Raw genomic sequence first — 12,175 nt, 5'->3', positions numbered from 1 at the left:
ACTAAGAAGTAAATGCAAACTCCTTTCTGTGGCTTACAAATTGTCCGTGATCATTGAGAGTGTGCCTCTGCAAAGGCACGCTGACCTGGTGTTGTCTGATGGAAACTCTGGTGTTTCGTCCTCCTCCATTCTGTCCTTTCTCCTGTTTCTCTAAACTTCCATGCTGTTCTAAGGCTGTAGCTTTTGCACTTTTCATCTCTTCCGCTGGGAACACTTTCCCCCAGCTGCTTGGATGGATGGCTCTTCTTTCCTTCTTCCATCACATTTTAGCTTCAACACTGTGTCCTCATGGAGGTCTTTCTCTCACTCTGACAGCAGTAGTTCTCTCTTCCTAGTCATTGTTGGTCTCATTAGCATCTGTTATTTTTACAATAATATTGTTCTGTTTATTTTCCTTGTATCTGTCTTTCTCCACTAGAATTAAGTGTCCCTAGAGCAGTAACGTTCTCTTTATCTTCGGTACAGAGAGCAGTGTTAACACATAGCACTGACTCAGTAAGTACATATTAAACAAATGGCTGGCTTACTCACTGGTTCTTCCATTGTTTCTTGGCATTGATCTAGCTCCTTCCACGCTACGTGGCATTTTATAAAGACAATGTTTTAAACTACATCTTGCGTTCAGTTTACCCTACAGTGATACATTTGATTCTGTGGTGCCAAGTTATATTTGTCAAAACTTCAAAGGCTGTATTCTTTTATAGTCATTCATATGAGTAGAAATATTCATATTTCATATTCATTGAATATGTGACATATAAATATCTAGACTGCAGTTAAAGTCTTCCAAAGAGTTCAAACACTGAAATAAAGCATTGCTACAAAGAAAGGTTTAGAAAATATTGGTTTTCAAATGGTGTAATTTCTCAATTTTTCAAGGTTTATTAAGAATTTTGTTTGCTTCAGTTTGGTTCCCAAGCATAGTGTCTGCTTAGCTGCAGACAGAGACATGTTTTCTCTCAGTACATTTAGGGTAACAGCTTTGATAGCTGCCACGGGGTCACTCAAAGCAGAACAGAAGAGCGCCTTGTGCTGTAGCCTTGTCCTTGGATGAGAAGTTTCAGAGCAGGCACGCTTCTCAGCCAGTGTCTAAACGTCCATGTGAGAGTGCACTCTGCTTTTCATAGCACTGTAGCACATCCCATCTGTCTTGATAAGAACTTTTTTCTTCATTAACTGTCAGTCACTTGGATGTCACAGATTCTCCCGACAAATACCTGTAAGCAAAACTTCACTGTTGTTTAAATCAACAGGTGAACAGCTTACTTTTAAAGTCATCACTGGCATTTGAAAATTGAGTTTTGAGAACACAGTTATCAGAATGTATTGTATGGTTTGTCACTGTTGAAACACACCATATTCAGTTCAGTGATTTTAAGGTTCTGAAACATTGTTTCTCAAAAAATAATAATTTAAAATGTATGAAGGAAGGTAATCTGCCTGTGTTTCTGTTGATCATTGTGCTTAACGTAAAGAATCTAGGAGTTTAGAAATAAATTTATAAATGGGTTAAAATCTACAGTATACTTTATCATCTTGCTAAAAAAACTGCTTTTTTATTTCTGAGGTTTACACTTCTAGAATTATTCATTAAAAGCTCATAATTGTTTCTCTACTTATATTGAGTTCAGGCCTTATTTTTATGCTAATGACTCCCAAATCCATAATTTCAGTTCTGTTCTTTTACTTGAATTATAGCTCTGTTTTTACACCAAGCTACAGAACACTGAGTATCAGATTCCCCTCACCCATCATCATGCCACATTAATTTATCTCCTTTCTCTCCAAACTGGCTTTTCTCTATAATCTAATTTCTGCAAGTGGTTTCATGGTCATTTGCTTCCTGAGTGTGAACATGTACATGTCCTTCTCCTCTATAGCATAGAAGTCTGATGAGATCTATTCCATGACGTCTTAGCTCTGCCCTTTACCCTTCAGTCTCCTACTGCTCGTGACAGCAAAGCCTTAGATGACCTCATTAAACCCCCATATTGGTTTCCCAGTTTATTGCTTGAATAGACATAACATTTCTTAACAGTGTGAGAAGTTCTTTGGTATAATAAATAAAGGACCGAAACGGTATGGACCTAACAGAAGCAGAAGATATTAAGAAGAGGTGACAAGAATACACAGAAGAACTATACGAAAAAGAACTTCATGACCCAGATAACCATGATGGTGTGATCATTCATCTAGAGTCAGATGTCCTGGAATGCAAAGTCAAGTGGGCCTTAAGAAGCATCACTATGAACAAAGCTAGTGGAGGTGATGGAATTCCAGTTGAGCTATTTCAAATCCTGAAAGATGATGCTGTGAAAGTGCTGCACTCAATATGCCAGAAAACTTGGAAAACTCAGCAGTGGCCACAGGACTGGAAAAGGTCAGTTTTCATTCCAATCCCAAAGAAAGGCAACGCCAAAGAATGTTCAAACTACTGCATAATTATACCCATCTCACACACTAGTAAAGTAATGCTCAAAATTCACCATGCTATGCTTCAACAGTAGGCGAACCATGAACTTCCAGATGTTCAAGCTGGTTTTGGAAAAGACAGAGGAACCAGAGATAAAATTGCCAACATCCATTGGATCATTGAAAGAGCAAGAGATTTCCAGAAAAACATCTACTTTAAACATCTACTTTAAAAACATCTGGCTTTATTGTCTATGCCAAAGCCTTTGACTGTGTGGATCACAACAAACTGGAAAATTCTTCAAGAGATGAGAATACCAGGCCACCTGACCTGCCTCCTGAGAAGTCTGTGTGCAGGTCAGGAAGCAACAGTTAGAACTAGAGATAGAACAACAGACTGGTTCCAACTTGGGAAAGGAATACGTCAAGGCTGAATATTGTCACCGTGCTTATTTAACTTATATGCAGAGCACATCATGCAAAATGCTGGGCTGGATGAAGCACAAGCCGGAGTCAAGATTACTGGGAGAAATATCAATAACCTCAGATATGCAGATGACACCACCCTTATGATAGAACCTGAAGAAGAACTAAGGAGCCTCCTGATGAAAGTGAAAGGGGAGAGTGAAAAAGATTGGATGGTTGGATGGCGCCATCAACTCAATGGACATGAGTTTGCACAAACTGGGAGACAGTGAAGGTCAGGGAAGCCTAGGCATGCTGCAGTCCATGGGGTTGCAAAGAGTCAGAAGTGACTTAAACTGAACAACAGCATCGCACTGCTGATGAGAGCCAGGTGGAGACTGGAATAATCTTATTCCATAAAGCATGGCCTCTCCAATTCAGGAAAGTACTTTTCTTTACAATCTCACCTTCTATTCCATTCACAGGAAAGGAAGGTGCAGTAGAAGGTAAGAGAACACAGAAAAGAAACGAGTTTAGAAATGAGAGGAGGAAGGCTTCTATCTAAAATTGATATTTGAGAACAGAAAGTGTAAGTTGCAATTAAGAGGCTAAGTTAAGCATCAAATTCTTCTGAAAATACATTTTTCCCCTGATAAGAATTTGCCAGTTAAAAATCAGTGTACTGCCATAGTTGAAATTATATATGGGAAGTCATGTCTGTAAGATGGTAGAACAGGAGTTCCTTGGCCTTCATCCTTCCACAGACAAAAATAACTTGGACAAACATCCGTGAACAAAAGCACCTTTGGGAGGACCTTGGAACCCAAGTGATAGGTTGTAAAACACAAATGCAGCCCAAGACTCAGGAGAGCCTCTTCAAGAAGGCAGGCTGGACTTAGGTGGCCGGCCTGTCAGCAGTGGTCTAACTGTGGACCTAGAATCTCTGCTGTCTTCCTGTGACTCAGCTCCTCCCTGCTTGTCTGCAGTCCTGCCACTAGCCCCACCCACCAGAGGGCTTGGGAGGACCCATGCTTGCCGTGCCCTGAGTCCCGGGCCCACTGACTGAGGCCTGCCTGTGAATCCTGAAGCATCTCTGAGACCTGGTTCTAGCCTCACTGTACCATGGTCCAGAAGCAGTTCTGTGCACCCAGAAACCCACCCAGGACCTTGCAGGAGCATGCACACAGACCTAGAGGAGCTAAATCCATCCCTACTCCAGATAACAGGCCTGAGACCTGTGGACCCAGCTATGATCCCATGACCAGCTCCAGCTCTATTCCACATGATCCTGGAGGTGCTCCCACCCATTCAGGGACCCGCAGGAACCAGGCCCAGTCAGGTCCCCCAGTAACAGGTCAGCTGACCCCAAGCGGAGAGGCAGCTGTAGAAAAAGAGGAGGACAGAGAGAATCTTAAATGGAGCTACCATAGAGAGTTCATAAGAGAAGTGTGTAAGGTAAAATAACGAAAGATAAATGAGGTCAGATTAAACGGTAGACATTTGAGCAAAAGACTAATGTTGTATCTGCTCAATGAGGTGTTATGTTTCAGTTCAGTCACTCAATCGTGTCCAACTCTTTGCAACCCCATGGACTGCAGTATGTCAGGCCTCCCTGTCCATCACCAACCCCCAGAGCTTGCTCAAACTCATGTCCATTGAGTCCATGATGCCATCCAACCATCTCATCCACTCTTGTCCCCTTCTCCTCCTGCCTTCAATCTTTCCCAGCATCAGGGTCTTTTCCAGAGTCAGTTCTTCGCATCAGGTGGCCAAAGTATTGGAGTTTCAGCCTCAGCTCAGTCCTTCCAATGAATGTTAAGACTGATTTCCCTTAGAAAGGACTGGTTGGATCTCCTTGCAGTCCAAGGGACTCTCAAGGGTCTTCTCCAACACCACAGTTCAAAAGCATCAATTCTTCAGCGTTCAGCTTTCTTTATAGTCCAACTCTCACATCCATACATGACCACTGGAAAAACCATATCTTTGACTAGATGGACCTTTGTTGGCAAAGTAATGTCTCTGCCTTTTAATATGCTGTCTAGGTTGGTCATAGCTTTCCTTCAAGGAGCAGGTGTCTTTTAATTTCATGACTGTAGTCACCATCTGCAGTGATTTTGGAGCCCCCAAAATAAAGTCTCTCACTGTTTCCATTGTTTCCCTATCTATTTGCCATGAGATGATGGGACCGGATGCCATATCTTAGTTTTCTGAATGTTGAGTTTTAAGTTTTTTCACTCTCCTCTTTCACTTTCATCAAGAGGCTCCTTAGTTCCTCTTCACTTTCTGCAATAAGGGTGGTGTCATCTGCATATCTGAGGTTATTGATATTTCTCCCATCAGTCTTGATTCCAGCTTGTGATTCATCCAGCCCAATATTTCATATGATGTACTCTGTATAAGTTAAGTCAGCAGGGTGACAATATACACCCTGTGTGTGATGCTAGAGGAATTTTTATCCAAGTTGAGGCTCATATGTTACGTTCCCTTCTATTATTCCAAGTATAATATAGTCTTCATAGCAGAATTGTAATGAGTAACTAGAATATGGACACATATTCCCAGGTATTCTATTTATCATAACAATAATAATTATTATTAACCTGGTTATGAAATCCAGATTAAGTTACGAAAAGTTGAAGATCATGACTTTTCAGTGTGTGTTTATCTCTTTATTCAAGAAGGGCATCGATAATTTTCAGAGTCAGACTAGCTCTCACCAGAATACCTTCCATCTCTCTTTCTGAACCTTTTCTTCCTCTTAGTCCTCTTTCTTGCTTCACGTATAGTCAATATCCTCATGGTGCTCTTTGGCTAAGTTAAGCTCATATACCATTTGAGACATGCATTATTCTCTAAATTTATTTATCCCATCACTGTCTAAATTAGAGTTCTCTTTTCTTGAATAGTATTACATAGCAATATATCATCTAGGTAAGATATAATTAAGATAAAGAGAAACTTTGTCCTCTTTTCTGTAAGAGAAATGCATATTTTAAAAGTAGAACTTGGTAACTTATTTAAATTGCTAATTGGTATATAATTTTTAGAAGGAGAAGTGTATTAGACTTTTAAAAAACCTCTTCTGAATTAATTACTCTCTTCCCCTATTTCATTTGATTTATGTATCTATTATTTAAAAAAATCTCCCAGCTTATAATTATATCAGTAGTTTTTGTGTGCTTTTCACATTATTTTTAAAGCTTTTTTCTTGGTTCAGATGCCATATTTCATAGAATTTGATCATTTTTATAACAGGCAGGATTTTTCTCCTATTTCTCTGATTTATTATGAAAATTCACCATGGTGGTCTGTGTTTATACTGCCTTAAACATATTCCTCTTTATTTGAATTTCAAAAGTGTGTTTACAGTACATAGTTAAGAGTTTATCTTTTAACTTTTTAATTTATGAGGTATAATATCAGTTAGGTGTAAGTAACTTTTCACATGGTCAGAAGTTTTTAAATCATCTGTGAGATGTTTTAAAATTAAAGGAGTAAAAGTAATCATGGGTAAAAAAAAAAAATCCAAAGCTCAGAATTTAAAATTTTAAAATATTAATAAAGTCAAGTGTCTTCTTTTTTCACAATAACATACATTAGTAAGATGAATAAAATGCCTTCCCCCCAAAATATTTCTTTATAAACAGATGATCAGGTGAAATGGACTGGACGCTATGGCCTAGTGTACAACCTGGTGAAAATGTCGTGGGAACTCCGGGGAGATAAAGAGCAGGATGGTCTTAGGAACAAAATATGGCAAATGTTACAGGAAACCAAGGACCGTGAGAAAGATAGGCGAATCTGTAATGCAGTTAACATTGCTCAGGTAAGATAATACGCTGGGTAATCAATAGGAAATTTTATCACCAGGAAGCTGAATATCCATAATCAGCGTGTATCAGTGATTCACAATTGAGAACACAATTTTTTAACATATAACACTGACCTAATTTTAGTTAAAGAAGAGAGTTGGCAGTCTTCTGGTTAAGCAGCTTCAAGAAAGGAGTTAATTTTGGGGAAGAGTAAATTTTCTGCTTTGGGCTTGTGACTTTACAACACAGCTCTAACTAGGTCGAGGTTGGCCTGGGTCTATGCCTAATTTTCCAGCTTTCTTATTAGTAGTGGATTAATTCATTCTTAAAAGTGTTTCAATTTGGATAATAAATTATTTAGTTATTTATAAGTTTACCTTTCCAGCATCAGACAATATAAGTCACAAATTTGGACTCACTACATCTAATGTCTTTTTCTTTAAAGTTAAAAATATATTTTACAAATTCTTGGTTTTTCCATTCTGTTTGAATATATATGTAAAATCATTTTGAAACTAGCTATCCATTCTTCATAAAATACAAATATGATTTTCCACTGACTTTTTTTAATCCATGTGATACCTATGATAATTGAAAACGCCACCATTTCTCTCCCCGCTTCATGTCTTATTTTGAAACAGGCTAATTTGTTACCCTAAAGTATACTGTTTTTCTGTCCCTGAAAGTTTCTGGTTCTTTCTAGCTTTCACAGATGCAATTATCCTAACACTGTTAATATCCTGTTTTCTAATAATTGAGGGTTGATGTTAGCAACAATTGTGAGTTGATGTTAGCAACAAGAGCAAATAATGATTCACTCTGCTGAATTGATTGTCCAAGTGTATGGGTAGGCCATTGTTGCTATACAGAATACCTACACTTCAGATCCTTAGTGGAAGACAGAACCTTAAACTCTTTGTTTTTGAATTACACATCTGATTTGGAGTAATGATCTTTATGGAGGACAATATGAAAACATGTAGTCAATTCTTTTCCCTAGATTTCTAGTATTTTTTTTCATAGAAAGAGACAGTCAAATTGCTGCCCTTTTAAACTACATTGTTTTGGATTTCATGGACTTGCTTTTATGCTGTTTGCTTCAGCTTTTCCTTGGTTTTGGAGTGAGGAACACAGAAAAAAGAGAAGAAAAACAAAGAAAATTATTGTGCCTATTATAGTGATGACCACTATATCACCCAGTATTCTCTTTACTGGGTTATAGGAAATAAATCCTCCATGTGCTTTCTGAACCTTATTTTTGATTTCATATAAGCTACTTGCTGAAGCTTAAAAAAATAGTCAAATTTTTAGCCATTTTCTAAGAGAAATAGAGGATGATTAATTCATATTATTCAGTCTTATTATATTCTTTTTTTCCTGCTTCCATGATTCTTTCAATTATTTATGTTATTATCTGGTTTTGTACCTATTTTCATATGCCACTTCATACCTCATGTGGTTTATATTGTAACTACATAAATAAGCTAACTCAAATTTGTCATTTCAGTAATTAGAATTCTATTTATATGCCTGTTTTCAAAGCCAATCACTTGGTGTAAGATAGCTTCTTTCTTCAAAATTTTACTAAATTTCTATAGATAATTACATTTGAAATTCATAAGTCAGTTAATCAGACTTGGCAAATATTTTTTAGATGCTAGATCCAAGTGAAGACCTTATTACTCAAGCAGTCAGTTCTGAGAATGAAGGAATAAACAAAAGCTTAACCACTAGATGTGCTAATTAGTTTTTGGTGCTTAGTGAGACTTCCAAGGGATGCTTTCATTTATTTTAAATAGTCAGTGTGTGAGGAAGGAAAGTTTTCCTTACAGAAAAATCTAAATTAGAAATTTGTAAAAGCAGTTATATCAATTTATGTGTAATACATATTTAATATAAAGCAAACTTAATTTGTATTAGGTAGACTAACAAAAGGAATAATTTACTGTAGGTCTGTTTCATATATAGGTTAACTAGAGAGAGATAGACATATTTGAATTACTAAGCAATATAAATAATGATATAAATGATAAATTAGAAAATATCTAGTTGGTTAAATATCAGTTTAGTTTGATTCTCTTACTTAATATTGAGATATATGAGTATATAAAGTGAGAAATTATATAAAAGTTCTCACCAAGAACAGTAAAAGAATATGAAGCAAATACGAGTACTTACTAAATTTATTTTATCATACTCAATTCTATGGAAGAAGCAAGGATGTCCAATAAATAACCTTCACACAGTAAATTTTACTGTTTCATCCAGAAGACCTATTCTTTAGAAAGATAAGGATCAGTACAAAAAGAATATTCTATATGTGACTGGCTCTGTTAAAGTTCATGGCATAAATGGAAGTTCACATAAATGTTTGGTCTGTTTTTTCCTCATTAATATAAGAAAAAAGAGACCAAATATTTTTCCAGTGGTCATGTATGGATGTGAGAGTTGGGCTGTGAAGAAAGCTGAGTGCTGAAGAATTGATGCTTTTGAACTGTGGTGTTGGAGAAGACTCTTGAGAGTCCCTTGGACTGCAAGGAGATCAAACCAGTCCATCCTGAAGGAGATCAGTCCTGGGTGTTCATTGGAAGGACTGATGCTGAAGCTAAAACTCCAATACTTTGGCCACTTCATGCGAAGAGTTGACTCATTGGAAAATATCCTGATGCTGGGAGAGATTGAAGGCAGGAGGAGAAGGGGACGACAGAGGATGAGATGTCTGGATGGCATCACCGACTCGATGGGCATGAGTTTGAGTAAACTCTGGGAGTTGGTGATGGACAGGGAGGCCTGGCATGCTGCAATTCATGGGGTTGCAAAGAGTCGGACACAACTGAGCGACTGAACTGACTGGCTGAACTGACATTATTGTTTTAGCAGTATTTGAGCTGGAAACATAAATGATGAGTTACATGAAATGATCGAAAGGGGGAGGGTCAAAGAACATCTTTAAAATAAGGAAATGGTAGGAGCCAAGAATAAATAAGGACCTTTTAAGAGAAAGTCATTGGTTTACTTTCTGTAGTTGAGGAAGAAAGTTTGGATTGGGCAATATTAGGCATTAAATTTGAAAGGTATATTTGGGTTACCAAGGTAAGGTCTTAGGGACTAAAGGATGATTTTATAAAACTGGAGATCTTAAGAAAACAGTTTGAGGAGAAAATAGGTTGTTCTTACTGGATTTTAATGGTTTGGTAATTTTGCTTTGGAACTTGTGGTAAACTGTTTGCATAATTGTCCCCAATTTATTCAAGGGTCCGTATATCATATCTTTCTTTCTACACTCAAATTCTTGGCTTGACCAGGTGACCTAACTTAAACAATACTAATGTTATACAAGTAGAGATTTGAAAATGCATATATATTGGTGCTTGCCCTTTCTTGTTCCCTGGGACCCTGTAACTGATCTGTAAATAAGTCAGAGTTAACCAGGTGGATGGGAGACAACGTGGCAGAGACGAGCCACCCTAGTTTTTCAACGTCCCCATCTCAAAACTGGCTGGTCCCTGGCCAGCTGATTTTTCCAGTGGTCGTGTATGGATGTGAGAGTTGGACCATAAAGAAGGCTGAGCACCAAAGTATTGATGCTTTCAAACTATGGTGTTGGAGAAGACTCTTAAGAGTCACTTGGACTGCAAGGAGATCAAACCAATGAGTTCTAAAGGAAATCAGTCCTGAGTATTCATTGGAAAGACTGATGCTAAAGCTGAAGCTCCAATCCTTTGGGCCACCTGATGTGAAGAGCTGACTCATTGGAAAAGACCCTGATGCTGGGAAAGACCGAAGGTGGGAGAAGGGGATGACAGAGGATGAGATGGTTGGATGGCATCATAGACTCAATGGACATGAGTTCGAGCAAACTCTGGGAGATGGTGAACGAGGGGAAAGCTGACGTGCTGCTGTCCATGGGGTTGCAGAGTTAGACACAACTGAGCAACTGAACGACAACCTGATCTAACAATGGATCACAGACACATAAATGAGAGCAGAAGACACATTCTGCCATGCCCAGCTCTAATTGCTGACCTTGGCGCCATGGAGCTAAGCAAATGTTTGCGTTAAGCCTTTAAGTTTTGGAGTGGTTTTTTTTTTTCTTTTTAATGTAGGAGTTTTCAAGTTGAGCACTAAATAAACGAGATTTTAATCTTCCACAATGTTCAGTGAAAATGTTATTTCTTTCATACTTATTTTTTTAGTTTTTAATTGTTTTATTTGACTGCACTGGGTCTTCGTTGGGGCATGCGGGATCTAATTGTGTTAAGTGGCGCTTTCACCGCAGCACACGGACTCTCTGACTGCGGCATGCAGGTTCAGTCGCTCCACCGTCCAGACTCTCTAGTTGTTTTGCTTGGGCTCCAGATTTGTGAGCTCAGTAGTTGTGGCATGGAGGCTTGGTTGTTCCACAGTACATGGAATTTTATTTCCCCGACCCGGGATGGAACCTGCTTCCCCAGCATTGCCAGACAGATTCTTGATATTGGACCCCCAGGGAATTCTCCTTTCAAAATTATTTCTTAAAACACACTAGTAGTAATAACTAAGATTTGTTGGGCATTTACTGTGTACCATGTGCTAAACACTATACATGCATTCATTATTTAATCCTCAAAAAAGCCTCATATGATGTATAAGTGGTTATAGTATTGATTTTCTTGGGGATGGTTCTGATAGGCACCTGCAGTACAAAGTTGCAAACCTCCATCCATAGTTCATCGGGCACTCTGTCTATCAGATCTAATCACTTGAATCTACTTGTCACTTCCACTGTGTATCATAAGGGATTTGATTTAGGTCATACCTGAGTGGTCTAGAATTTGGCAATAAGGAGTTCATGATCTGAGCCACAGTCAGCTCCCAGTCTTCTTTTTGCTGACTATATAGAGCTTCTCCATCTTCGGCTGCACAGGATATAATCAGTCTGATTTCGGTGCTGACCATCTGGTGAGGTCCATGTGTAGAGTCTTCTCTTGTGTTATTGGAAGAGGGTGTTTGCTATGACCAGTGCATTCTCTTGGCAAAACTCTGTTAGCCTTTGCCCTACTTCATTCTGTATTCCAAGGCCAAATTTGCCTGTTACTCCAGGTGTTTCTTGATTTACTACTTTTTCATTCCAGTCCCCTAAAATGAAAAGAGCATCTTTTTTTGGTGTTAATTCTAGACGATCTTGTAGGTCTTCATAGAACCGTTCAACTTCAGGTTCTTCAGCATTACTGGTTGGGGCATAGGCTTGTATTACTGTGATATTGAATGGTTTGCCTTGGAAACAAACAGAGATTATTCTGTCATTTTTGAGATTGCACCCAAGTACTGCAATTCAGACTCTTTTGTTGACTATTAGGGCTACTCCATTTCTTCTAAGGGATTCTTGCCCACAGTAGTAGATATAATGGTCATCTGAGTTCAGTTCACCCATTCCAGTCCATTTTAGTTCACTGATTCCTAAAATGTCGACATTCACTCTTGCCGTCTCCTGTTTGACCTCTTCCAATTTATCTTGATTCATGGACCTAATGTTCCAGGTTGCTATGCGGTATTGTTCCCTTTAC

At 38.4% G+C, this 12,175-nt stretch overlaps 1 protein-coding gene across 1 annotated transcript in view; it reads left to right on the top strand.

Annotated features, from left to right (window-relative positions):
- The window catches only part of TMEM232 (transmembrane protein 232), a 206,909-nt gene that overhangs the window by 73,755 nt on the left and 120,979 nt on the right, over positions 1 to 12,175 (top strand). Inside the window, exon 10 of the mRNA XM_065920544.1 lies at positions 6,465 to 6,643. Within this exon, the coding sequence (XP_065776616.1) occupies positions 6,465 to 6,643 (179 nt within the window). The remainder of the gene's footprint in view (positions 1 to 6,464; positions 6,644 to 12,175) is intronic.

The sequence above is a fragment of the Muntiacus reevesi genome, chromosome 1, assembly GCF_963930625.1.
Source record: "Muntiacus reevesi chromosome 1, mMunRee1.1, whole genome shotgun sequence".
Taxonomy (NCBI): Eukaryota; Metazoa; Chordata; class Mammalia; order Artiodactyla; family Cervidae; genus Muntiacus; species Muntiacus reevesi.
Note: the sequence above shows the minus strand (reverse complement) of the source record. Positions and strands in the feature narration are given on the sequence as shown.